Source organism: Octodon degus, unplaced genomic scaffold, assembly GCF_000260255.1.
Source record: "Octodon degus isolate 3935 unplaced genomic scaffold, OctDeg1.0 scaffold00026, whole genome shotgun sequence".
Taxonomy (NCBI): Eukaryota; Metazoa; Chordata; class Mammalia; order Rodentia; family Octodontidae; genus Octodon; species Octodon degus.
This window is the reverse complement of record NW_004524602.1, coordinates 7,382,472-7,410,370: the sequence shown is the minus strand read 5'-3', so window position 1 is coordinate 7,410,370 and position 27,899 is coordinate 7,382,472. Positions and strand designations below refer to the sequence as shown.

At 48.2% G+C, this 27,899-nt stretch overlaps 1 protein-coding gene across 3 annotated transcripts; it reads left to right on the top strand.

Annotated features, from left to right (window-relative positions):
* Positions 1-27,899, top strand: Kif23 (kinesin family member 23). Of its 3 annotated transcripts, none has more exons than XM_023712577.1 (23): positions 1-76; positions 2,116-2,182; positions 3,412-3,546; positions 6,442-6,547; positions 7,423-7,559; positions 7,889-7,998; positions 8,338-8,508; positions 12,120-12,232; positions 12,342-12,463; positions 13,913-14,015; positions 16,525-16,604; positions 16,687-16,806; positions 17,204-17,327; positions 17,594-17,749; positions 18,231-18,388; positions 19,343-19,516; positions 19,629-19,811; positions 20,089-20,400; positions 23,701-23,931; positions 25,016-25,098; positions 25,268-25,349; positions 26,203-26,273; positions 27,349-27,899. In XM_023712577.1, exons 1-23 carry the CDS (start codon positions 66-68, stop codon positions 27,362-27,364), a joined length of 2,865 nt encoding a protein of 954 aa, XP_023568345.1. In that variant the 5' UTR covers positions 1-65; the 3' UTR covers positions 27,365-27,899. The 3 variants fall into 3 exon arrangements, with proteins under 3 accessions (XP_023568345.1, XP_023568344.1, XP_023568346.1); XM_023712576.1 differs by having other exon boundaries at positions 17,591-17,749; XM_023712578.1 differs by lacking the exon at positions 20,089-20,400 and having other exon boundaries at positions 17,591-17,749.

Below are 27,899 nucleotides of genomic sequence, written 5' to 3'. Positions count from 1 at the left end.
TCTCGCAGCGTCCGTCCTCCCTCGACCCGCGTCCCCCTCGTGTGGGGCCCACGAAACCCGGTGCCATGGATGCAGCGTGAGTTCGGGATCTTCAAGAGGGTGGGGGCCGGTCCTGCGCCCTCGAGTGGGGCGCCCCGCTGACCCTCCCTAGACCCAGACCCGGTCGCTCCCGGGGCCCGCGAACCTGGCTGCCCATGGCCGCGCCCGCCGCCGGGAAGGGGCGCCCGAGATCCGGCTGCACCCGGGCCCCCTGGTCCGCTGGTCGGGGTCACGCCCCTGCCCAGTGTCGTTGCCGTCTACCCCCTCTGCCCCGGCCCCTCGCGTTGTACCGAGAGGTGCGAGTCTGGGGGCCCCCCGCACGCAGCGGTGCTGGGGGACCCTGGACGCCCCGGGCGGTTGCTATCCGCGGGGCCTGGTCTGGTTCCCCGAGCGGTGGCCTGCGGGCGTGCAGGCCCGGCCAGTTCCTTTCCCTGGTAGTTATCTCCGTCCCGGGGGAGCTCCGCCCCGAGGGAACGTCCGCATTTCTCCCCAAGTCTGCTTGGTTGAGGAAGGAGGTCTGAAGAAGGTGGCTAGCCACTTGCAAAAGGACTGGCTTTATTAAAATGCTAGAGCCAAAAACATTTTCTCCTTCGGTACTGGGGATTGAACCCAGGGCCTTCACACTGAGCTCCATATCCAGTCCCACCCCGCCTTTTAAAAAATTATTTTGAAGCAGTGTTCCCCAGTCCCCTTTTATTTTTTGATCTTTTGATTTGGAAACAGGGTTTGCTTAAGTTGCCCAGGCTGGGCTAGAACTTATAATCTTCCTGTCTCAGCTTCCCAGAGGGCTGGAATTACAGGCGTGCACCAGCACACCTGGTTAAAATCTTCATATCGAGTTAATGCAAATCAATAACATTAATTTGGAAGATTGGGTGCGGTGGCCACGCCTGTAATCCCAGCTCTTGAGAGGCTGTAAACAACCGGATCACTACGAGTGCGATCTAGTAGTGAGACCCTGAACACCCTGTAGACCCTTCCCTAAAATACAAACAAAACAAAACAACAACAACAACAAAGCATTAATTTGGAGACAGCCTGATGGCTCAGCAGACTAAAATGCCTGCTTAGGCAGAGCACAGTGGCCTCGGTTCCATGCCCAGCCTGTCAAGCCAGCCTGCCCGCAGGGCACGCTGAGATGGCACTTGCCTGTAATCCCAACCTGTAGGAGGCTGAAAACAGGAGTATCACTATGAGTCTGATCTACGTAGTGAGACCCTGTAGACCCTGGCCTAAATACAGAAAAAAAAAAAATTTCTGCTTCAACTTTGACTATGTTGACAAAAATTAGTCATTTGTTTTAGTGTTAAATGGTGGTGAAATAAATGAAAATGGCCTTCTCTGTTTCCTAAAGAGAGCAAGGTGCCCAGTGAAGTAGTTTATAAGAGAAGGGCAAACCAGGGGCTGGGGAACTGGCTCAGTGGAATAAGCGCTTCCCTGGCAAGTGCAAGGGCCTGAATTCAATCCCCGGTTCTGAAAAAAAAAAAAAAACCAAAAAAACCAAAAAACGGAAATTGGCAGTTTGAGACCACCTGGTGGATTCCTGCATGACCAGTTCTGCGAAAGTGTACTGTAGACACACAGGAAGATTGCATTCTCCCTTGTGCTTTTTTGTGAGCGGCTGAGGTTACTGCCTTGTCACTCTGCCTGGGAAATGACTGTTAGCGTGTGCATGTGTCTCTGGAGGTAAGTGTGAGAAGTTATTTGTAGAGCTTTCCAAGTTGTATTGCTTCAGCAGAACTATTTCTCAAGAAAATGTACAGACTAGTTGACATATAAAACTGGAAAATAAGGCAAAGATGCTATAGCAAACATTACTTTTGGATTGCCTAGAACACCTTCTACTGCAGCGTATTAATAATGATACTTGGGGCTCGAACCTGCAAAGTCGCGCTGTAGAGCCTAATGCGTAAACAGCTATGCTATCTCTCCAGCTTATTAATGATATTTGGGATGCAGTGCTTTAGAACAATTCAATTCTACCAACCTGAGGAAAGCTGGCTTTGTATGAATTCTGTGTGAGGTCTTTGTATGTGAGTGTTGAACGGAGTTTTTTGTTTGTTTTTAAATGACCAGGAGAACTAAGACACCTAGGAAACCGGTGAGAAAAGGGTACCCGAGGACCCTCAAGGAGCCAGTTGGGGTAAGATTTTGCCTGGCTTGATGTGGTGTGTTCCTTCTTCAGTCCTTCTCTGTCTTTATGTGCTCCAGAGGAAAGGCAAAGGAGATGAGGAGGTCGGCTAAAGGGGGCTCCTTACATTTACTGAACTGGGTCTCCCCGGTTCCAGCTGGGTTCCTCAGGAGGATCTGTTAGCCTCAGTCCTTGGTTGGTGACTGCATGCTCGGGTATAACTAATCAGAAGTCTCCTGGCTTCCTTTCACCCTCCCAGAGTTGGGGGGCAGGCTTTCTGCTCAGACTTACGTGAGCTCTCCCACCTGCTTGAGGTAACTGAGGTTTCCAGCGGAACTCCATGCTCCTGAGTTTCACAGACCTGGTATGGTTGGGTTCATTGGAACGCCTCATAATTGCGAGTGATGTCAGGCTTGGGACCTGGCTTTTAAAATAATTTGTTGTTGTTCAGAGGCGTTTTAAATCCCCCTCCCTGCCCTACCATTGGAGAGAACTGTGGGTGCCTGAGGACACTATTGGATAGGTTTTCCCCACACTTCTTCCTGCTTTATTCTGTCATTATTAAGTGTTAGGTCAAGCTAGCAAGGTTTAATTGACATCCAATTCCAAGGAAGTCCAGCAGCTCTTGTTTCCTGTTCAGAGAGATCTTTGTTAGTTGCATAATTTAGTCATTTGTGCATAGTTTAAAAGTGAAAGGTGGGCTGGACATGTGCGCCCTGTAATCCCAGCTCTTAGGAGGTTGTAAACAGGTGGGTCACTCTGAGTCTGATCTAGTAGTGAGACCCTGAACATCCTGTAGACCTTTCCTTAAATACAAAAAAAAAAAAAAAAAAAAAGTAAAAGGCAACCTATACAATTTGATACTTTGGTTATCCAACTGTATTTTGATGTTACATATATGTTACATGTTTTCTCATGTCTGATGTATCTGTTTTCATTCAGAAATCTTTTTTGCATTACCAGGGATCAAACTCAGGACCTTGTGCTTGCCAGGCAAGCGTTTATGTTGCTGAGCTATCTCCCCAGACCTCATTAAACAATCTTGAGCAGCAGATTTCCCTTTTCCTTGGCTCTGAGTTTATATCAGTCTATTAAATGGAGACACTGAATATTTGGGTAGATGGGTGGATGGGTGGGTGGGTGGATGGATGGGTGGATGGGTGGATGGGTGGATGGATGGGTGGGATGCATGGGATGCTTAAGTGAGAAATGAGGCTGACCGGCAAGCTCCTTCCTTCCAGGTCTACTGTAGGGTTCGTCCCCTGAGCTTCCCTGACCAAGAGGGCAGCTGCATTGAGGTCATCAGTGACACAACGGTGCAGTTTCACCCTCCCGAGGGTGTCTACAAACTGAACAGAATTGGAAATGACAAGGAGGTAATTTCTCCCGCAGCCAACTAGTTTTTACTTGAGTTTCCTGAGTGGCTTTTCCACTTTTGGATTTCAGTTTTGTCTGTGATCCCGTTGTTTGAAAGACGTACTTCCTTCTTTTCGATTTCCAGGGCATATCCACGACAGGTGCGCCAGTGTGAGGAGGCTGCTGGCTTCAGGGCATAGCAGGGAGAGTTCAGTGGGCAGGGATGTTGTGCTGGTCGGTTTTACGTATACAATTTCAGGTGTGGAAAGTGAAATAATACCTAATGGTAGACATCGTTTATTGGTATCAACAACTCTCCTCCTCCAACTTTTTGGGTTTTTTGAGATAGGGTCTTGGCCAGGGAGATAGCTCAGTAGATTAAGCACTTGCCTGGCAAGCGCAAGGGCCTGAGTTCAATCTCCAATTCCACCAAAAAAAAAAAGAGAGAGAGACACAGTCGGGTGATGCAGTTAATTTCAGGCCGGCCTTGACTTCACTAGGTAGCCCAGCTTGGTCTTGAGCTCTTGCGGTCCTCCTGCCTCAGCCTCCGACATGCAGGGATTGGTCTTGATAGGTGGCTGAGTGGCGATGGTGATGGACTCCTAACCCCCGGGCTGGGGGCGTACACCTGGCTCGGCTCCTGTTCTCCCTCTCTTTTTCAGTACTGAGAATCAAACCCAGTGCCTTCCCCCTTAGCCGCATCCCCAGCCCTTGTTTGTTTTGAGCCAGGGTCTCATTCAGTTGCCCTGGCTGAGCTCCCACAGTGGGCTCACAGGTGTGCACCCCACACCTAGCTTTCACCTGCCTCTTAACGAAGCATTTCTCTGTTCCATACGATACTGAGGGAACTCAGAAATACGCGAGTACAACTCCATCCAATAAGTGCTGCGCCGAGCCAGCAGCTGGAGGCAGGAGGAGACTTAGAGTGAGCGGGACAGCCCTGGCCCTGATGGCTTCACAGCATAGCCAGGAAGGGTGGCGGGCGGTGGCCCTCCCAGAGCAGCCCAGCCACCCGGGCGCTGAAGAAGCAGGGAGGACCGAGGGAAGAGGACCCGGTGTCTCCTCTGTTCCCTGCCTGTGCTTCCTCCTGCGCTCGCTGGCCAGGACATCGCCCTCACTGTGGACCTCCATGCAGGCCTCTGTCCTCACTGCAACCCCAGCAGCACCCCCTTACTGCAGCCCTTCCTGTCTCCTTCCAGCTTTCTCTCTTGCGAGTTTTAGTCTCTTCCAGAAAACCAGATAGTTAGGGACCCTAACAGGTGGAATTAGGGACCGTCGTTCCCCTCTCAGCTCCTTGTCCGGGTGCCCTGGGCAGAATCCTGGCCCCTAGTGTGCAGATCCAATTCCCAGCAGGCCCTCTACATAGATCCTGGCCATGCACACGGGATCCTCTCTCCCCATGTGCATCTCGGAATGGCTCTGTTATGTCCAACCCTGCCACCACGCCTTTATCTCCTTGGTCTCTGACACCCGCGCCCCTGAAGCTAGAGCAGGAATGGTTTTCTCACATTTGCTGCATGGCAGCTGATACTGCAGTGCAGCTTGTGCTGATGGAACCAGCCAGGCGAGCCGGATGACAGGCTGGAAGCCGAGCCCGCTGGACACAGGCTGAGGGGTTACCGCAGGTGCGACGTGCTTTCTGAATGCTGCAGTAGCCTTGGAGCACGTTCTCAGGCATGCCTGGATCTGCTGACCATGCTTTGAGCTCACTTTGGCCACATTGTGCTCCGGCCCAGCTGGACTGTTTGCTTCCCTTGATAGTTTTATCAGATCTGTTTCTACTAGCATCCAGAATTGTTCTGTTTCATGTTTTTCAGACAGTCTTGCTGTGTAGCTCACACTGGCCTTGAATTTCCTTATGTAGCTTAGCCTGGCCTCAAACTCAAGAGATCCTCCTGCCTCAGCTCCTCCAGAGTCCAGAGATTATAGGCATGTGCATTGTGTCCTCACCTCATAATACCATGTTCTTTTAAAACAAAGGAGGGAGGCCGGGGAGCCAGGGAGATGGCTCAGCGGAATAAGCGCTTCCCTGGCAAGCGCAAGGGCCTGAGTTCAATCCCACGTTCCGCGAAAAATAAATAAATTAAAACAAAACAAAGGAGGGGCCAGAGAGGCAAGCACAAGGACCCAGATCCCTGGCCCCAGAACTAGGTGTAGTGGCACACGCCTGTAATCCCAGCACTGGGGAGGTTGAGCCAGGAGGATCTCTTCCAGTTGAAGACCATCCTGGGGGCTACAAAAAGTAAGCCCAAGGCCCACCCGAACTGCATAGCGAGACTCTGTCTCAAAACAAAAAACATGAAGGAGGTCTTATTTCCCCTTTGAAACCTTGGGAGGAATCACGACCTTCCAGGGGTGAATGCTGTGGAGCCTGCCTCCTGCTTCTCTCTTCCCCCTTAGCGCTTAGCACTGATGATCTTTTCGCCTTATAAGATAAGCCAGAACCTTGCCTCCAGCTGTCCCATTACCCTGGCTCTTGGCCCTCTGCGTACTGGGATTACTGGTGTGTGCCACCCCACCTGAGCTATTGCTATTCTAGGTAACCTTTTTATCAAGGAAAAAAATAGACTAGTGTATGAAGTAACAAAGATTGCCATCAAGCTGTGACTAGGAAACAGTACTGTTTGGTCTTCGCTGTCACTTGATGAAAACAGTCACGTCTTCTAGTAGACTTCACACTTTCTGCGTACTCTTCAGGAGAGGGGACAAAATATTTACCAGTTTGTAAGCTGACATAACCTAAGTAATGGTGACTGCCTTAGTTGCTAGGACACTCAGGGTTGGGGATTTTGAGACCATTCAGACCTTCGGTGTCTGAACTGGTCATAACGAAACACGCTAGGTGTGAGCAGGTACATTTCTAGGCTCCCCAGTGGGGTTCCAAGGGGGCACGTCTGTCTGTCTTCCGTCCACAGATTCAGTACTCCTTTAAACAAGTGTTCGGCGCTCACACCACCCAGCAGGAGCTTTTCGACATCGTGGCGAAGCCCTTAGTGGATGACCTCATTCATGGCAAAAACGGTGAGATGCTTGGGAGTTGGCTTGGATTTCCCTGTTTCATTTTTGCATTTTTTTTGAAACAGGGTCTCGATGCAGTTCAGGCTGGCCTCAAGCTTTTGTAGCCCAGGCTCGTCTGGAAGTTTTAAGGATCTTACTATCTCAGCCTCCTGAGTGTTGGGATTCCGAGTGTGCACCACCATACCTGGGTGATTTCCCCAAGAGATTCATTGTTTCTTCCTTTTTTTTTGGCGGAACTGGGGATTGAACTCAGGCCCTTGGGCTTATTCCACTGAGCCATCTCCCTGGCCTCCTGTTTTTATCTTTTTGAAACAGGGTCTCACTGTGCAGTTCAAGCTAGCCTTGAACTTGCTTAGGTAGCCCAAGCTGGCCTTGAAATTACAGCTGATCCTCCTGCCTCAGCCTCCAAAGGGCTGGGATTACAGGTGTGCCCCAGCAGGCTTGGCATTTCTTCTCTTTTGATAAAACTGTTTGTTTTTTTTTTAAAAATATAATTTGGTTTCTTTTTTTAAAAATTTTATTTATTTATGTGTGTGTGTGTGTGTGTGTGTGTGTGTATGGCCAGCTCAGCCCACCAGGGGGCGGGGCTGGCTGGCATGTGGTGCTGGGGGATTGAACCACGGTCCCTGTGCTTTGCTAAGCTTGTTCTAAGTAGGTGCTTTAGACCACCGAGCCATGTCACCAGCCCCTATAATTTGGTTTCTGTTTCACTTAAATTCAGATTTTATTTTTAGGGTGATGTTAAGCCTGCTGTTTTTGAGTAGGTTAATTCATGGTTTTTGGCTTTTTATTTATTTATTTATGTATTTATTTTGCTTACTATAGAAAATATGCTTTAAGTGCAGGACTTTAACTTATCTTGACTTGCTGGGGCACAGGTCTTCTCTTTACATATGGAGTGACAGGAAGTGGGAAAACTCACACCATGACGGGTTCTCCAGGGGAAGGAGGGCTGCTGCCTCGGTGCTTGAAGATGATCTTCAATAGCATAGGCCCATTCCAGGCCAAGCGCTATGTAAGTATTGGTTCTGTGTTGTGCCTATTTGAGTTTAGTTTGGGGTGAGTTTTTGGTTTTTTTTTTTTGAGAGACAGTCTCACTGTGTAGCCCAGGCTGGCCTTGAATTCTTGGCAGTCCTCTTGTCTCAGCCCCCCAAGTGCTGGGATTGCAGGTGGGTGCCACCACACGTGGCCAGTGTGGTTCCTGTTCTACACAGGCCCAAGGTATAGGAAGAGCAGAAGCGTTGGAGATGTCTTGAAACGGTGTTAGGTGTTACGTGGCTCGTTTTTCAATCGCTACTTAACTCAAATTCTAAAAAGCATGGTCTGATCTTTGTCCCTTTTCAGGTTTTTAAATCTAATGATAGGAATAGCATGGAAATTCAGTGCGAGGTTGATGCCTTGTTAGAACGTCAGAAACGAGAAGCCACGCCCATCCTGAAGACCCCCTCCAGCAAGTACGTGAGCGCATTGGTGGGGGTCCTGGCCCGGGGCTTGAGGAGTGGAAACCGTGGTGGAATCCTGAGGTCCCTTTGCTCAGACGTCCTCTCTGGTGTCGAGCTCCCAGTGTGGGATCCTGCTGTTAGAAGCTGCCCCTGGGGGGAGGGGTAGGCCTGTGCTGGGCGCCCGGGAGGGCTGAGGCCCTGGCAGGTTTGGTAAGGAGGAGCAGAGTGGCTTTGTGGGCCCTGCTGTCTGCCAGATCATCCGTGCCGAGCTTCAGCATCCCTGCGGCGTTGTTTACTTCAGCTCACAACTTATGAGTGAATAAAATCACTTTTCTGTTCTTTATTTTTCAGGCGACAAGTAGACGCAGACTTTGCAGATATCATAAACGTCCAAGAAGCCTGCAAAGTGGAACAAGTAGACGAAGACAGTGTCTATGGTGTATTTGTCTCTTACATTGAGATATATAATAATTACATATATGACCTGTTGGAGGAGGCCTCGTTAGATCCAATAAAGAACAAGTAAGTGGGGACCTGGAGCCCCTCGGCTGTTTGCCTCGGGGGAGTCGCTGTACCTTAGAGACGCTTTACCATTTCAGCTCTAAGTGAGGACCCAGCTTGCGTGTGTACTCCGGGTGCGACATGTATTTAGGGTTAAGTGAACACTTCTATTAGTAACAATATAGTGGCTGTTTTAGGGGGCTAGAGCGCTCAGGCACGTAAGGAAAAAAATGACCTAGATACTCATCTTGGAGATTACTTTTTTTTTTTTTTTTTGAGATGGGGTGACAGTATGTAGTTCAAACTGACCTTGAGCTCAGTATATGTAGCTGCGACTGGCCTCAAACTCAGTGATCCTCCTGCCTCAGCTTCCTGGCTAGAGGTTACATTTGAGAATTCTTGGTCCTGAGCTGTTCTGAGCAGGTCTCCTGGTTAATTATATATGGGTGCAGGCTGGGGCTCCCTTTTAGGACCTGGCCTAGCGTGGGGAGTCTCGCTGCCTCTAGCTCTCAGTCCTGGCCATCTCTGGATTGTGATGTGCAGGTGTTCTCTGCCCAGCCATTGCTGGTTTTTTTTTTTTTTTTTTTTTTTTTTTTTTTTTTTTTTTTTTTTTTTTTTTTTGTGGAACCAGGGATTGAACTCAGACCCTTGCGCTTGCCAGGGAAGTGCTTAATCTACTGAGCCGTCTCCCCCCGCCCCTGCATCGCTGATTAATACAAAGTGGCACTGCTAGCCCAGTGTGGTATTGCATGCCTGTAATCCCAGCGCTAAGGAGGCTGAGGCAGGAAGAACCTTGCAGTTTCAAGGCCAGCCTGAGCTCTGAACTGAGCTCAAGTCCAGTTTGAACTGCATAGTGAGGAGACCTTTTCTCAAAAAGACCAAAGCCAAAACCCACACAAAAAACCCTGAGTGACACTTGTTACCGTGCCAGAGTCCCAGACTGTCTCAGTTTCCTGGGCCTTGCTTTGCTGGGAACCTAAGGTAAGACACAGTTATTGGCAGGGGTCCCAAACAGTCTGAGTTTGTGCCCAAGCTGGCTTTGGAATCTTTGGTCTTTAATGTTAGTGTCCTATCTTGCTCGTTTGTGAAGGGTTTTGTTCCCCTGCTGAAAGCTGGCCTTTAGCGCCCTCTTTGTTAGCACCTCTGTACTACATCCGTGGCATGCAGACCCTTGTCTTACATTTAACTTAGGTGATCTGGGCACGGTGGTGCATGCCTATAATCCCACCACTTAAGAGGCTGAGGCAGGAAAGTTGCGGAGTTCGAGGCCAGGCTTGGCTACGTAGTTCAAGGACAGCCTGAACTGCATAAGAAGGCCCTGTCTTTTTTTTAAAAAAAAAAAAAAGAAAGAAAATTGTACATATCTGCCGCAGTGGAGAAATCGCTCGATTTAGAAAACCGTTACACTGAGAACAGATTTCGGTGTGTGCAGCGGACGTCTGAGACGTATGGCTTTGCTTGGGGCCACACTGGACAAGCATCTGTGTAGGTCTTACTGAATGGCATTTCAGTAGACGAACTTCCTGTGGGGTCCTTGAATTTACCAACTAGGTAACTGAAGTAGAGATAAAAGTTTAAATTCTACACATTTATGTGAAGAAAGACCGTCCTTTTTTTGTTGTTCCGTTAATCCTTAACCGAGAACTTTACTGGACTGACTTTTGTTTTGAGACATGGTCTTGCTATGCAGTTCACGTTGGCCTTGAACTCACCTTGTAGCCCAGGCTGGTGTCTGTCGGTGACCCTCCTGCTTCAGCCTCCTGAGTGCTGGGATTACAGGCCTGTGCCACAACACCTGGCGGGACCTATTTTTAGGGGCACTATTTTTTGCTCTTTTTCTTTGTGTGTGGGATTGAACTCAGGACCTTGCACTTGCCAGCAGGTGCTTCTGCTGCTGAGCTATGTCCTCAACCCCCATCCTTTACTCTTGTGTTAGTATCTATAACATGTGAAAGAGTAGGATCTTGTTGGTTGTGGTGGCGCACGCCTGTAATCCCAGCCCTGGGGAGGCTGAGGGAGGATCACCGCAAGTTCAAGGCCAGCCTGGGCTACACAGTGAGCTCAAGCACTGAGACCATGTCTCAAAAAGACAAAAAAAAAGAAGACCTTCCAAGGTACGTGTGTTGTGCTTGTGGTTTCCAGTGCTGGGGCTTGAGTACAGGGCCTTTGTAGTTCGCTACATTCCCAGAGGTCCCTCATTTTGTTTCTTGAGAGGTGGTTTTGCCAAGTCATTCATTTGCTCACCCTTGCAGTCCTCCTGCCTCAGCCTCCCAGAGTGCTGGGATTGCAGGTGTGTGCCATTGCAGCTGGTGGTAATTGGCTTTCATCGCTGGCTTTACCACTGCCCTATTTGTTTTAGGCGGCCAGGTGTTGTGACCCCAGCTTTGTGTGTATCATTTTCCTAAACTTGGGTGGTGTCATTCACTGCTTCCATGTCTGTCCGTGTGCCACATCTTTGTTTGGTGGTTTAAGTTGGAATTCATTCAAAGGACCCTGTCTTGATTAAGTTATGCAAAGGGAGATCATCAAAAGTGCCTGCGTGCTTGGTGACCATCCTGTTTACTTCCTTGAATGAGTTTACAAGGCGCTTGTTAGCCGTTTGATTCCGACTTAATTTGGTAGGGTATTGTTAGTCCTGCTTTTCGGAGCTATTAGCTTTTACTGTTTTGTTTGTGTAATACAGTTTGCTTCATAATTCACGCTGGCCTTGAGTTCACTATAGCCCAGGTATATGTCAAGCTTGAAGCAATCTCCCTGCCTCAGCCTACCCAGCGCTGGGATATAGGCATGTACCACCATGCCCAGCTTGTTTTCCTTTTTTTTTTGAAGTAGAGTCTTGTTAGGTATTCCAAGCTGGCGTTGAATTTGAGGCAGTCTTTCTGCCTCAGCCTCCCCAGTGCTGGGATTGCAAGCTGGTGTCACCACGCCTGGCATTTTTTGTGGTTTTTAATGCAATGAAGATAGACTGCAAGTGGAGGGTATTTGAGGTGCCCCTCTGTCGTCTGAGCTGCAGTGCTGCAGTGGGAACTGCAGCATTGACCTTATTCCTTTGGTAGGTGGAACAATGGCAGGAACCCTGGGAGCAGCACAGACTTTGCGTATGTCATGTGCCCGCTGTCCCTTCCTGGGACTGAGGGTGCAGTTACGCTCGTGACTGGTGGCTGTGCATGCCCGCATGCATGTAGGTTTCCCCTGGCACCGGGCTGGCTGCTCCCTCAGTGCCTTCCTGGCTCCTGGAACTGCCTTTGGAATTGGTGCCACCACTGGAAGAAGTGGCTGAGCTGTGTCACCCCAGTGGGGGGCTGCTGCTGCCCAGAGCGGGACCAGTGGGGAAGAGCCCCGCTGGGGCGAGAGGCTGGACCTGTGGTGCTGCTTTGGCCCTGCTTCGCTCTAGTGTCTAGGGGTGTTTCTTGTGCTTTGTTAGTGACCCAGAGCCGCGCTTTTGCAATTGAACTGCTTCCTGTTACCTTGTCACGTCACTAACCCGACTGAGCCCTGTCCGGTGTACTCTAACGTTTCCCTGGGGTCTTATCCCATGCAGCCCTAGTGCTGCGGAGCAGTGTGGCTCTAGGTGTCGGGGAACACGTTGGTGCCTCCCGGTCTAGGACTCTAACCTCTTTCTCTTTTCGTAGACTGCCACAGTCTAAAATGCTGCGAGAAGATAAGAACCATAACATGTATGTTGCAGGCTGCACTCAGGTGGAAGTGAAGTCTACTGAGGAAGCTTTTGAAGTTTTCTGGCGAGGTCAGCAACACAAGGAGGGGACTATAGAGTAATGGGTTGAACCCTGAGCGCGGGCGTGTATGTGTAAGCACATGATTAAGGCTGATCAGCGATTGCTCTGCCGTCTTAGGTCAGACAAAAAGACGCATTGCTAACACGCACTTGAACCAGGAGTCCAGCCGTTCCCACAGCGTGTTCAACATCAAGCTAGTGAAGGCTCCGCTGGATGCGGACAGAGACAACGTCCTGCAGGTGACGTGCAGCGTGTGGCCTTGCTCTTGGCCTCAGCCCTCGATTTCTGGACTTAGAGTTAAATTGCAGAGGCCTCACTGCGGGGAAGACTGCTGCGGAACTGATACAGCCACAGCTGACCCTTGAAAAAATTTTTTTCTCATTAGTTATTTGTGCACTAGGAATTTTGCTATGAAAAGGATTTGCACATTTTAAAAAGATCTCTTAAAAATGTGCAATCGATGATTTTATCTGTAATGACTCCTTTGCGTGGGCAGTTTGAGTTCCTATTTTTAAATGTCAGCAGTTGGCTTCCCAGCATGAGTGCAGGTAGCGGGTGGCCAGGGCCCCGAGTTGTCCTTCTGGCCCGTGTGCCGGTGGGGCTGCAGCGCAGCTCACTAGTTAGTGCCGCACGTGGCATGCTGCAGTGGCCTTGTTAAGTGTTTGCACCTCCGCACACAGTAACTGTAGGTTGTTTCACTGCAATCAGAATATTGTGTCATGTCGTTGTGATAGTGCCTTATAGGTGGCAGCAAGAAGTGATACGGCAGACTAGGGTGTGTGTGTGTATGTGTGTGTGTGTGTGTGTGTGTTTGAGTTACAGACAGGGTCTTGCTGTGCAGCTCAGGCTGGCCTTAAACCAACTTTGTAGCCCAGGCTGATCTTGAACTTGCGAGGATCCTCCTGCCTCCGCCTCCCGAGTTCTGACGTTACAGGTATGCACCACCACGCTCGGCGGGGATGTGAGCTCTTATTCCTATTTGCTAGCTGTCTGACCAAACCATAGTAGCCTAATACTGCAGTAGAATCTCCAAGATTGTGTGATGGTGCACACCTGGAATCCCAGCACGCTGGGAGGCTGGAGCGGGAGGAACCACTGCAAGCTCAGCTCCACCAGGGCAACTTGTGGGACCTGGTAGGACCCTTCTCAAAAGAATAAATATAGAAGGGCTGGGGCCGTGTAGCTCAGTAAGAAGGCCCCAGTTTCAATCGTCAGTACTCAGGAAACAAAAGATTAAAAGGGTTAAAAGACGTAATGTTTATTATGAAGTTCATGATCTGTGCTTAGTGTACAGTCAGCAGCAAATGTGAAACTGCTGTTAACACTCCTCAGCTAGGGACTGAGGATAAGCCACCTTATTCAGGACACACTCGGTTTCCTGTGACCCACTTCACAGAGGGAGTACGGGAGGGGAGGTGGTACAGGAGTCCCTGTTGCCAGGGAGCCCGCATCTTCTGATACAGAGAAAAGACCAGACAGCAGACAAGTGTGGTTCGTGTCGGGAGTGTGTTTACTGTATGCTTACAGCTGTGCTCTGGGACACGCGTGTCCTGCGTCCCCCCCACGTTGTGTGTCATGCAGACCTCGCATTCATTAGGACCTCAGTGACCGCTGGCTTGATTCTGTCTCAAGGACACTGTAAGCCAACATAACTCACGTTAGGGTATTGGCTTTGTGGCTCCTTGTAGGAAAAAGAACACATCTTATTAAGCCAGCTGTTCTTGGTCGATCTTGCTGGCAGCGAAAGAACTAACCGGACCAAAGCGGAAGGGAACAGATTACGTGAAGCAGGTGGGTGGAGCACAGTACTGCTACAGCGTTCAGGAACTTGCATTGCCAGTTTACTGTATTTCAGATAACTTACATTATAGCAAGCTAGCGTCACTGAAGCAGTGTCACTGACTTTTTTATTTTTAGTCCTCCTGCCTCAGCGTCCCAAGTGCTGGGATTACAGGCGTCCCCCCCCCCCCCCCCGCCCAAGCAACCATGATCACTGACCTTTAAGCTTAGTTCCTAACTCATCCATTTGGTAAGCCAGAGGTGACCAGAGCACAGTGGAGCCAGCTGCCCTTAACGTGGTTCCGAAATGAACACATTTTTAGGGGCACTTAGGTCTGATCCGGTGATACCTGTGGTCTTAGAGGCTTGAGGAATCTGTCAAGCTTGCCTTTGCTGAAAAATCCAGACAAGATTGGTCAGAAATAACAACTATGCCTCTTAGCAGTCCTTGCTGAGAGGTGGAGGGGACAGAGTCATCTGGTTTCTCGGGGCCCAGAGGGGGCTCCTGACTTGCCGGAGCCAGTAAGGCCGAAATGGTCATGCTTTAGAGAATGCTTTAGAGTGTTCCCTCCCAATACAGGGCCATGAAACCCCTGCATCTGACGTATGTACTTTATAAAGCCAGAGAGGCCTCCTGGGGCTTTGCCTGCAATGTTGCTTTTTAATAGAAACCCAAAGGGTGATTTTTAACCCATATAGAAAGGCTCAGAGAGATAGCTCAGCAGTCTAAGTGCTGGCCTGGCAAGCGCAAAGACCTGGGTTCAGTGCCCAGTACTGCATGCCAGAGCTGCCCCAGCCCACAGATCCTTGGCCACCAAAACTGGGCGTGGTGGCGCATTCCTGTAATCCCAGCACTGGGGAGGCTGAAACAGGAGTTTGAGCTCTGTAGTGAGACCCCGTACCAAATACATAAGGTTTTTTTTTGTTTTGTTTTGTTTTTAAATAACATTTTTTAAAAAGTATAGGGCTGGCCAAATAGCTCAGTGGATTAAATCACCTGCAAGCAGGCACAGAGGCCAGGGCCGCCCGTGGGGCACGCTGAGATGCGATTGAGACTGGGCATGGTGGTGCAGATCCATAATCCCAGCTCTTGGGAGGCTATAAATAGGCAGATCACTGAGTCCGATCTAGTAGTGAGACCCTGAACACCCTGTAGACCCTTCCCTAAAAGTTAAATAAATAAAAAGTATATAGCAACTAATGTAGAAACACAGCCTGGCTGGGTGTGGTGGTACGCACCTGTAATCCCAACACTTGAGGCAGAGGCAGGAGGATCACTGCTGGTTTGAAACCAGCTTGGGCTACAAGTGAGACCCTGCCTCAGAAAGGAAAAGGGCAAAGAAAACTGGACCACGCATAGACCACTCCTTAATAGAGCCGTGAGTAAGAGTTGTACTATATCTTTGACTTACAACTTATTTAAAAGAAATCGTATATCTTGTCCTAGTATTAGAAACTTTAAAAAGTATACTTCTATTTTCTGTTGACTCTATATTCTCCCGTCTTTTATACACACATACACATATATGAAAAAAAAATACATGTGTAACCCAACATAAGATTGGTACTGTTTCATAGAAATCTGCAATGACCTTTAAATAAGCATTCATCTAATATATTTTATATAGTCCTGCATAACTATCATATTGAGAGCTCTTTATTGTTCATCCAGGAGCATACTGCAACTTCTCTTGCCTTTTGAATTATGCTCTTTGTTATTTCCTATATGCTACTTCTGGAGCTATTCAAATATTTCAAGTTTATATAACTAGAAAATCTTACTTTTAGTTTTCTTTTTTTTTGCGGAACCGGGGATTGAACTCAGGCCCTTGCGCTTGCCAGGGAAGTGCTTATTCCACTGAGCCATTTCCCTGGCCCTTACTTTTAGTTTTCAAAGGTATGTTTGCTAAGTATAAAATTCAAAGAGGACAGAACTTTTCATTTCTTTCAGTCCTTTAATTAGTCTAGTTTCTTACACACTTGGTTCTTTTTTTTCTTTCTAATGTGGAATAAGATGCTATTTAATTTTGTCCTTCATAGGTAATATTTTTTATGTATACGCTTTAATGATTTTTTTCTTTACAATAAGTTTTGGACAATTTCATTTTTGTGTATTTTGGTATGATTTTATTTAAATTTCTTGTGCAAAGGTTCATTTTTCTTGGAAATGCGGTATTATAAGTTGAACTAAATTCAGAAATTTTAAATCTTTAAATATTTATTGCCTATTCCTTTCTACTTTGAGAATTCTAATTATATGAATATAAGTTTCTTGGTTTTGAAACTGAATTATTATGAATGATCTCTAAATTTTCTTCATTTTTATTTTGAACAATTTTTATTGTTATATTCATTTATGTTTGTAAATTTATTTTCAATTTGCAATCTATTAAAAAAATTAAAATTTTAAAAAATAGAGCCAGGAAATTTGTTTGATTCCCATCAGTATGAAGCTATGATTTTTACACGCGTTAGCTACTCTGTTGTTGTTCAGTGCCTTCCTTGTGTGTTTCTTGGTCAGGTAACATTAATCAGTCCCTGATGACACTGAGAACTTGCATGGAGATCCTGAGAGAAAACCAGATGTACGGGATTAACAAGGTCAGGGGCAGCCGGGGTCGGCCACGTGCACGGTTTGGTTCGTGTGTCTGCGCTGTGCACTGACGCCTGGGTGTTCTTACAGATGGTTCCGTACCGAGATTCGAAGCTAACTCACCTGTTTAAGAACTATTTTGATGGAGAAGGGAAAGTGCGTATGGTTGTGTGTGTCAATCCGAAGACCACGGATTATGAAGAAAACCTGGTAATTTTCACTTACTTATCCCGTACAATCAAGGTGGTTTTGTTTTGCTTTCCAGGGAAGACTGAAGACTGCACTTTTTTTTTTAATGTTTCCTTTATTTCTTTATTTCTTTTTTTTTTTTTTTTATGGTCAGCTCAGCCCACCCTATGGGCAGGGCTGGCATGGCATTTGGTGCTGGGGATCGAACCGAGGTCCCTGCATGCTTGCCTAAGCAGGCGCTTTAGACCACTGAGCTATCTCGCCAGCCCGAAGACTGCACTTTGAACATTATATAAGTTGACACAGAACGTCTGGAAGCAGAAGTGAACAGCCAATCCATTTCTGCCTCGTGCAGTGATTTCTGAAGAGGGACTAGAGACGCTTATCTTCCACAAACCACACTTGTTTTATGTTGCAGCAAGTCATGAGATTTGCAGAGGTGACCCAAGAGGTAGAAGTTACCAAATCGGTGGACAAGGCTGCGTGTGGCTTCCTGCCCGAGAGGCGACTCAGAACCCAGATGCGGGGAGGCCTCGGAGATGGTACGACGTGGCCTTGCAGCCTCCACCCACTGCTTGGCCTGCCTCTTAAGTTTTGAAAAATCTAATTCATATAAGGCAACTATGTACTTTCTGTCTTTTTGAGAATTAATTGCGCCCCCCCCCCCAAAAAAAAAAATTCAAACTAGGCAGCGAGGCTACAGTACCATGAGAAACGCCGTGACTCATGGCTCTGTGGCTCTGCGTACGCCTTACTCAAGCTGTTTCTCTCCTGTGTGACTTTCATCCCCTGTGATTTGACCCAGAAGCCCTGGTCACCGAGCTGGGTCTGCAGAGTTTCCCGCCTCTGCCGCTGTGCGAGATTTTGGACATCAATGATGAGCAGACCCTTCCCAGACTGATTGAGAGCTTAGAGAAGCGACATCACCTTCGACAAGTGATGACCGATGAGTTCGCCAGACAAGGTGTGTAACTGGCGTCCCCTCACGGCCAGCTGATCTCAAAGCCAGGGCTGTTTCTGTTGTGCACTTGGAAGCATGCATTTACCTGCTGATCACTGCGAGGAGGGTGCGGTAGTGCAGCGCGAGTCTCTTCAGCATTAGACAGAAGGCTTCAAGCTGGCTGGGCGTGGCGGTTCACACCGGTCGGCTCAGCTCAGCAGGCTGAGGCGGGAGGGACAGGAGTTTGGAGGCAGGCTGGTCACACAGGGAGGGCGAGGAGGACCTGGACCAAACGTTTAGGAAGAAGCGAAGGAAGAAGAAGGGAAGTTTCGGTGAGTCTCTTCTGTAGCTGAGGAGCAGGATCCTGGTTCCTTTGGGAACTTCCCCCTCCAGCCTGCTGCTCAGGGTGACGTCTGCTGAAAGCTGCCTCGCTCTAGCGTCTCCTAATAGCTCCCTCTGGCTTTTGCATCTGGGGTAAAGCTTGGTCTGTGTGCTTTTCTTTCAGCTAGTGCTTTTAGTGCTTTGTTACAAGAATTTGAAAATGCTGTTAGAAATAAAGAAAACTACAGTCAAGGAAAACTAAGTGAAAAAGATAAGCTGATATCAGGACAGAAGATGGAAATAGAACAACTGGAGAAGAAGAACAAGACACTGGAACACAAGGTGTGCTTGGGGTCCTGCAGCGAGGTTTGTGCCGGCGGGGTGCTCTGGTCTCACGCTGGGCTCCTGCCTGCTACTCCTCGGTGGTCACTTGTCATTTTCTGTCCTCACCTCCTCCAAGATTACTGGCTTATTACAAGTATTTTTTCTTGCTTTTTCTTAAAAAAAAAGAAATTAATGCTCATGTGGATAATGGAAAAGTGCCTGTTTGGTTCTTAGCAAGCCGCAGGTACTGAGTGGATGTGGATTTGGTTTGCAGATCACATAGGAGGAGGGCAGACTCCGGATGCCCCTCGTGTGTGCCAGGCACTGCTCAGCCTCATCTGAGAGTCACTTATACACTGGGGGACACTTCTTGTACTGTTTTCTCCTATTCTGAAATTTGCTTAAGAAATGGAAGTGTTAGCTTCTTGTCGTGGTACAGTCCTGTAATCCCAGCACTTGGGAGGCTAAGGCAGGAGAACGTTGGAAGTTCAAGACCAGCCTGGGCTACAGAGTGAGCTCAATGCCAGCCTGAACTGCATAGTGAGACCCTGTTTCAAAAAATAAGGAAGACAAAGTGCTAGGCTGTAGTGTTAGGGAAAAAAGGATTTTTTGCTTGGAGTTAGTTATGACCTTAACTTTTAGTGAGGAGCTTATTTAATAAGATTTCATTTCTGGGGGCCTGCCCATTAGCTCAGTTGTTTTTAAGTACCTGCTTAAACAAAGCAGTCAGGCTCAGGATGCTGTGGTTTGAACCCAGATACGCCAAACCAGACATGCCCTGAGGGCATCTTGAGGCCAAAAAAATTTCATTTCTGGGAATAGAGGTGTAGGAATTTATATGAAATTTTTAAAAAGTATTTTTAAATGATTTTTCTTTCCACAATTGTGCTTCCACAAGGAATTCAGAAAGATTATAGCCAAGTGAGCTGTTCACGTGCCAACAATTATTAAACACAATGTCTACTTTCCCAGATTGAAATTTTAGAGAAAACGACTTCTATATACGAAAAAGACAGGCGTAATCTGCAACAGGAACTTGAAAACCAGAATCAGCAACTTCAGCGACAGATTTCCGAGCAGTGTAGGCTGGAAACCAGATTGCAAGGCATGGTGGCCGAAATGACAACCAAGTGGCAAAAAGAATGCGTGAGTGTCACCCTTCTGGTGCTCCTCCCAGGGCCGGGCAGCTTTCTTTGAGTGACGGGCAGGTGGGTGTCCTGGCTGGATGCCCCTGACCAAGCCTGCTGGCCATCCGTAGGACCGTCGTGTGGCAGCCACGCAGCTGGAGATGCAAAACCAACTTTGGGTCAAGGATGAAAAACTGAAACAGCTTAAAGCGATTGTTACCGAGCCCAAAACGGAAAAGCCACAGAGACCCGCTCGGGAGCGAGATCGGGGCCAAGACAAACCCACGCGCAGGTCGGCCTCCGCGTCTCCGGTTGTAAGTCACCTGCTGCACAGCAGCTTTGCCCTAGGGAACTTGCTCAGCTCGCGGTCTTTCTGTAAGAATCCACTGCTTTATTTTACATTGTTGGTACCATTTCTTAAAAGTTTGACTGAAAAACATTAAAAAGTCTAGTTTAAATAAATCCAGTACCCCAAAAATCTAACAATTCAAACGATTACTCCCAACACTTCTTGCGCTAAAATGATAGAAAAGTAATGAACTGTTTCTCAGTTTTTCGTCTCACTCATTAATGTCTCTCCACTTTTTCTAGCATTCTAGTAACTATATTGCTCAGATTTCCACCGGCCAGCAACTCATGAGCCAGCCCCCGCTCCATAGGCGCTCTAACTCTTGGAGCAGCATTTCTGTGGCTTCCTGTGTGTCGGAATGGGAGCAGAGAATTCCCGCCTACAACACCCCTGGCAATGCCACGTCTATTGCGAGGCGTAGGCAACAGGAGCCCGAACAAAGCAAAGCTTGTTTCGTGTCAGACAGAAGGCGAGGGATGTACTGGACGGAAGGCAGGGAGGTGGTTCCTGCGTCCAGGAACGAGATGGACGTTCAGGAGGAGCCCAGCTGCAGGGTCAGTGCCAAGCGTCCCCGTAGCAGTAGATCGGATCTCCTTTGATTTTTTTTTTTTTTTTTTGTAACTTGGTTCCCCATGTGGATGGAAAGGCGGGCGGGCTGCATTGTGAACAAGGTTGGAGTTTTCTGTTAGTTAATTTGAAAAACTGAATCACCCTGAAATCAAGACTGGGCTCATGAGAAATAGCCCGACACATCTGGCTCCAGATGGGAGCTCAGTAGATGCAGGTTGGTTTTGCTTGCCCGGAGCAGCCTGCACTTTGCAGCTGCAGAGGTTAGCAAGCTTTGCACAGAATTGGCAGCAGGAGTGTCCTCATTCTTCTTTTTTATCTTTTTGTTGCTGGGGACTAAAGCCTGGAACTGACACACACTAAGGCTGAACTCTACCCCTGAGCTTCTCAGCTCAAATGTGAGTGTCTCAGAGCACATATTTCATCTCCCTTCCACCCTTCCCCTCGCCAAACTTATTTTTACAATCCTTTTCTTGTTGTGTTAGAAGTCTAATTTGTAAAGTTATTTTCTCAAGCTGCTATTCTAAAAACATTTCAAACCCAAAGAAAGTTGAAAGCTTGGGTAGTCGTTCTTTTCCCCTTACCTCAATTTCCCAATCATTACGGAAGCACGCCCCCAATCCTTGGAAAGCCAGTCGGTCTTCGTGAGACTTCATGTCTAAGTAGGGCCCCTGTCCTGCATGACCTACAGATCACGTCTATGGAATTAGTCAATAGCTTCTAGCCTCTCGGGTTGCCCCAGTATTGGCTTTTCTTCTGTTTGAGCTGATGATATTCTCAAGGTAACTATACTGCATGTGTTAAGTATGTCTCATTCAACTCTATTAATATAAAATAGCCCCCTACATTTTGTTATTTTCATGACGTTGGCTGTTAGGAAAGTTCAGTGAGTAAATTTGAAACTACTATCGATGGCTTCTATATCCAAAAAGTTGCTTTTAATCTTGAGACTTTTATTTCAAATTACAAGCACTTTGCCTGATTTTAAGGGTATGTAAATAAACTTGCTTTCATATTTTTTTCTTAGAAGCTAAAGTAGTTTTCTTTGGATCTAAATAAAGGGACCGTACTCTGGTTTCTCTTCAGATTGCGTAAATCTTTCGCCTTTTACTAAATAAAGAGACCAAGTTAATTACATACCATTTCTGTTTAGTAAAATCTTAATAGAGCTATTGCAAAACTTTTCTGAGCACATTGATCTTTTAGTAAATATTTGTTTTAGATTTTAACTTAGGTGTCCTGATTAGTCATTACTAAAACAACGATGAATTCCAAGGTACCTATCAATAGATGCTTCTGAATCTCTTAAGTTCTTACTTTGCAAAATTGCCTGGGGTCAGGGATACAGCTCAGCGGCACAGCACCTGCCTGGCAAGCGCAAGGTCCTGAGTTTGATTCCTGGTACCAAAATAAAGACGATTGCTTTAAACCTTTTTAGGGAGCAAATCATGGTGAATGGTCCTTTCTGATCAACTCTAGTAAATCCCCTTATTTTGTGGCCATATGCAGCCTGAAAACTGTTCAAGGCCTGGCTAGGCCTAGTCAGGAGTAATGAAATGCCTAATTTGGCCCTGAGATATTTAAGAGGATTTACTAGAGGCGCTTTAACTTCCCCCTGGAAATCAAAAGCCTCTTAGAAGTGCAGCAGAAGGGCTGGGGAGATGGCTCAGTGGAATAAGCGCTTCCCTGGCAAGTGCAAGGGCCTGAGTTCAATCCCCGGTTCTGGAAAAAAAAAAAAAAAAAAAAAAAAAAAGAAGTGCAGCAGAAGTTACCTAAGGTTGGTATCCTATGTCCAGATTTGTTGATCAACAAAAACCAGGTGGACTGAGTTGCAGTCTGAATTGAGGAAACACCTGCTAGTGTTTCTGTTAGGAAGAAGGTGCCGCAAAGCCTGATTCAGGATGGTGGTATTGCCTTACGTGTTCCGGAATACTCACCTCTGTGAATGCTCCATCCCAAGGGCCAGACTTCTTTTCATCGTTGGTCAGGCTGTGTCAGAAACAGTTCGGTCCCAGCCCTGGGGCAGGTATCTTTAGTTGCAAATGATATTGGCTGTGTTTTATTGGATCATTTGAGTGGTGTTGCATCTGTTTTTTGTAGGGTCTGGGGAGAAAGATTGAGCCCTCCAGAGGTGCATTCTGAAGCTGAGGTCCTCGTGCTTGACCAGCTTGCAAGGCTTTGGCCTGTGGTAGACGTTTCCCGTTTGCTTTTAATTTCATCAACGGGAGATGTTCACACAATCGCTCCAAGCTGTTAACCCTGTCACTGATGCAGAGTATTTTTCCATAGGCTGAGTGACAGATTTCACTTTCTCTGATTTCCGTGGCGCTGGACTGCAGGCAGCTAGTTTGCTACTGCATGACAGAGAATCTAGTCTTCGAGTCTTAGAACCGATACCAAGTTATGGAGGAAAGAGGTGGTATATTTTAGTCATTGTTGTACCTGGAATTTTCCTGGAGTTCTGTTTTGAGACTTAAAAATATTAACTGAAGGGGCTCAGAAGTGCTTCACATAGCTTTAATCATGTCATATGGGGGTTTCATTACAACTTATGTCCTTTAGCATTTTGGGGGCTGACCAGATAGCTCAGTGGATTAAAGCACCTGCTTAGGCAGATGCAGGGACCAGGCTGAAAACAGGAGAATCACTGCGAGTCCAAGCTGTGTAGTGAGACCCTATAGACCCTGTAATAAATACAAAAAAAGCTTTAACGTTTTTGCACTATGCAGCACCATGGGTTTTTTTTTTTTTTCTTTTTGTCTCTCTTTTTTTTTTGTCGCTTTGTATAAGAAATGTTAAGGTTAGACTTTAAATGATCATTTCTGTAGTATAAGGATTATTTTCTCCTGTATAGGTGCCAAGGGCATGTTTAGGGCGTTGATTGGTCTCACTGATGTTTTCAACTGACTTGCTGATCCAGTAGATTGTAGGCTGCCTCACATAAGCAGGCAAGAATACTGATTTTTGATGAAAAATAATGGCTTGCGCTGCACCCCCTACCTGAACTAAAGAACTAGAATGACCACAACCGCTCCTTTCATCCTTTGGTGAAAAGAGAAGAAGACTTGGAGGTAGAATGTATAATGTACAAGCTGGTGTGAAAAGCGATGTGTTGGTTCCATATTCAAGTAGGGAAAGAAGGTCTCAATTTTGTAAGTGACCCCTGGCCTCGGCCGGGGTTTGTTCTGCTGTCGCCTGCTCACGTAGCCAAGCCTGCTGCACTTCTAATGCCTCTCCATTAATTCTGGGCTGTGCTTGTTTCTCAATGCCTCTTCCCGCCTGATCAGAACGCACCGCCCATTGGTGTCCGTCGCAGACGATCCCGCTCTGCAGGGGAGAGATGGGTAGATCATAAGCCCGCCTCTAACGTGCACAACGAGACTGTCATGCAGCCACAGGTGCCCCGCGCCATCACAGTGTCTGTTCCCAGTGAAAAGGCGCTAGCTAAGTGTGAGAAGTACATGCTGACCCACCAGGAACTAGCCTCCGATGGGGAGATTGAGACTAAGCTCATTAAGGTAAAAAACGGTGCTCACGGGAGCAAACACGCTTTGAATACTCGGCCAGGAGCCCTTCCCCTGCTGCCATTCTGATGACCTGTCCGTGTCCAGTTGGGACATAACTGGGCGTTTGGTGTAACTTTTCTCAGCAGCAAATTTAACTGTCTACGTTGCGAATCTGCTAAATTGGGACTGAATCTGCTGATGGGCTTAGAGGTGCAGGTTTCACCTTAGCCCTGATCCCCAATGTACTTTATCGTATATCTAGTAGCTTGTATTTAACAAAGCAACCCTAAGCCAGGCCCAGCGGCACACTATCGTGAGGCTGAGGCAGGAGAGTGGGAAATTGGAGCCCGGCCTGGACAACTTGGCAACTTGGACACTTGCGTCTTTGCTGGTTCAGATGAAAAGACTGTATTAAAATCTGGCTCCTGAGAATTACTCAAGATTGGGCTACCTAAAGCCTTTCTCTGGAAAGAGACTCACTATCTAGAGAAGTTTCTGTCTTCAGATCACAGGGTCCATAGGTAAATAAGACAGTCATCTAAAACAAAACCCTAAAGTTCAGTTTAGAAGGCAGTGCTTAGAAATAGCTAAGAGTGAGACCGCCTTGAAGCTGGAGGGCAGCTGAGAGGGGAAGCACAGTACCTTGGAGTATACAGAAAGCTCTGGCGGCTCTCTCTCTCGATCCTTAATTCCCTGTCATTGCCCTGTCCCCTTTTGGTTTGAGGGAGGATCTGGTGCTGTAGTCCACACTGGCCTCAACCTCACAATCCTCCTGCCTCAGCCTCCTAACTGCTGGGATGACAGCCATGTGTTACCACACCCAGCTTGCAGTTTAGTTTCTCAATTACAGGTAGAACAAAAGCTTACAGCATCTCCTCCCCCGCAGTTGGGGGTGTCAGTGTGGGAAATGAGCTCAGCCTTGTAAAGTGCTGTAAAGTGCTGATTCCGTGCACTCGGCGGCCCACGTGCCATCTGGTTTTGTGGGTGGGAGTCTGGAGAAGATGGTAGATCTTGAGGTGAATGTAAGATATGATACATGTGTGTTTATTATGCGGGTGTTTCCCACCATAACCACGGCCTTTCCTCTTGGCTTCAGGGCGATGTGTATAAAACAAGGGGTGGCGGACAAGCTGTGCAGTTTACTGGTATTGAGACCCTAAAACAACAGTCGCCAGGCGGGTGAGTGAGCTCTTGGGGGCGCCTGTCTCTTCGCTGCTCACTAAGGGGAGCAGGACGCCCTTGGCACGTGTCGTTCGCTCTCTGTGGCTGTAGCTGGCTGTCCCCAGGCGTGGCATCTCCCTGTTAGGAGACACACACGTAACCATGGCGTCCTGTTGCCCCTTTTCAGTAATCGCAAGCGAAGCTCCTCGGCAGCAGCACCTGCACAAGCAGATGGCATGGAGTTGGAACCCACTGACGTAGAGACCCGGGTAGGGTGAACACTCGCTCTTTGCTTACTCAGTGAGGGGTTTTTTTTTTTTTTTTTTTTTTTTTTTTTTTTTGTGGCTGGCTCAGCATGTAGTCCTGGGGATCAACCGCACTCCCTGCACGCTTGCCTAAGCAGGTGCTTTAGACCCCTGGCCTATCTCGCTGGTCCCTTTTTGCTTACTCAGGAGGAGATGTGTCAGGCTTTCCACTTCACCACTATAGCAGTTCCTGATTTTTTGGGGGTGGGGGGTGGGGAACAGGGTCTTGCTGTGTAGCCCAGGCTGGCTTTGAACTCGTGAGGTAGCCCGGGCTAGCCATCCCGAGTGCTGGGATTACAGGTGTGCGCCACCATGCCCAGCTCTTCTGACCTGTGAAGATGCCGAGGCCCGTCTCTTGGCACCAGTGCAGCCTGGGGCCTGTGCCTATGTTAGGAAGCGTCTGTGCTTTGCTAGGGCTCCTCAGGGCAGAGCCCCTGTCCTCAGTGTGCAGGACAGGGCCCAAGAATGGAGCCACAGGTCATAGGAGTGACAACAGCAGGGTGGAGTTATAGATGCGGGGGTGCAGGGCTTGTAGGGAGAGAGTGAGTGCCGTCCAGAGGCCGTGCTCAGGCCCTGGCTGCCCACTTCTGGAGTGCCCACCCTTAGTACCGAAAGAGAGGTTCCTAGGATGACCGCCGTGGCCCTTCTGGTCCCAGTGGTGGACTGCGCCAGAGCAGGTGCCTGGCTGGAGGTTTAGCGTGGTGCCTTCACCACGCTGGAGAGCCGTGCCGACCTCACCTTAGCCTCCACCTTCTCAAGCCCCTGTCCTAGAAGGGCTCAGTGGGGAGGAGCTGACTCGTCCTGTCTGTCTCCACAGTGCTCCATGGCCGTGGAGATGCGAGCGGGCTCTCAGCTGGGACCAGGATACCAGCACCATGCACAACCCAAGTGAGTCCCTCCCCCGGGCTGGCGCCCCCCCCACTCCTAGTTCTCAGGGACAGATTCAGCCCTGCAGGATGTGTGGGCCCGGCTTGCAGAGCTTCGCGGCACCCACAGTGTTGGGAAGCTCATGGGGCTGGTGGGGCCATTGGAGCTGCAGGGGATGGGAGACTGGCGGCCCTGTTGTGTTCCGCCAGCGGTCCGCAAGCTGAACGCAGGGCCGAAAGGTGGAGCTGGGGTGCCGCTTCAGGGGTTCTTTCCTCCTGGGCTAGATATAGGAGGCAGTGTTTGCTCAGCACATGAATGAAACCAGCCGTCAGAGCTCACTGTAGAAAGGACCTGCGCCTTTTCTTCTATTAAACTCCTAGAGTCTCTTATTTTTCTGTACTATGGTAAATTCCTTCTTTACAAATATCTCTAATATTCCTTTTTTATTTCTTCTTTTTTTTTTTTGTATTTGGTTGTTGCAGGGTCTCACCATGCAGCTCACACTTGTGGTGATCCTCCTGCTTTCAGCCTCCCCAGCACTGGGATTATAGGTGTGCACCACCACGCCTGGTCTCGGTGGCAGCTCAGTCCACCCTGGGGGTGGGGCTGGTGCGGTATGTGATGCCAGGGATCAAACCCCAGTCCCCGAGCTTGCCTAAGCAGGCTCTTTAGTCCACTAAGCTATCTCACCAGACCCCATTTTTTATTTTTTGAGACAGGGTTTTCCTGTGTAGTTGGGGCTGGCTTCGAACTTGTGGCAATCATCCTGTGTCAGCCTCCCTAGGGCTGGGATTACAGGCATGTGTACACCACTACTCCTGGCTAACTACAGTTTTTGAACACTTGCATTCCTCAGGCAATTTGGGAAATTGTTAGAACAAGTAAGGATGGAAAGTCCTGCTCCCTGGAACACCTTAGTTCTCCCTGTCTTTCTAGTTTTTGAGACTGCCTGTGCGGCCCAGGCTCGCGCTGAACATAACCACCGTCCTACCTCAGCTGTCCAAGAAAATGGCAATTTTCCAGTCTCTCCGGGTTTGTGATGATTGTGTCGCTAGGGGTTAAACTCAATACTAAATGTGGGTTTTTCCTGTTTCAGGCGCAAGAAACCGTGAACTTACAGTCCGAGCAGCAAAACAGTGTCGTTTGTCTTGGTGTCTCCAGTGCCAAGCAGACGCGCTCTCCTGGCTCATCGTGTAGTGTCGTGGCCCGCAGCAACACCTACACTGGCCTGGAACGGGCTCCACGGGCCACATCTAGGACTCAGAGGCCTTGTGCTTTTTAGATCTTGCTGTATTTAATATTAATAACAGAGGAGTTCCTCCTCCTTTTATATATATGTATATGAACTATTTTTGTAATGATTTTTGTATATTTTTGTATACTTCCAACTCTGGTGTTTTAAGCAGGTATTCAGCTTGGTAATTAAGGAATGTATTCGATCTGGAACACACCTCACGTTTTATTGTCTTTCCCAGCTCTTGTCTGAATGTTTCCCCAACGCTGCTGTTGACCAGCGGCCAGAATGCACTTTAGACCTATCGGACGCTTCAGACTTGCAGGCTGGGGCTGTCAGGATCGGGCCGATGACGGGGCCCTTCTAGGGAGTCCAGGATGCTGGGTATACATGCTCTGTGATATTCACATATA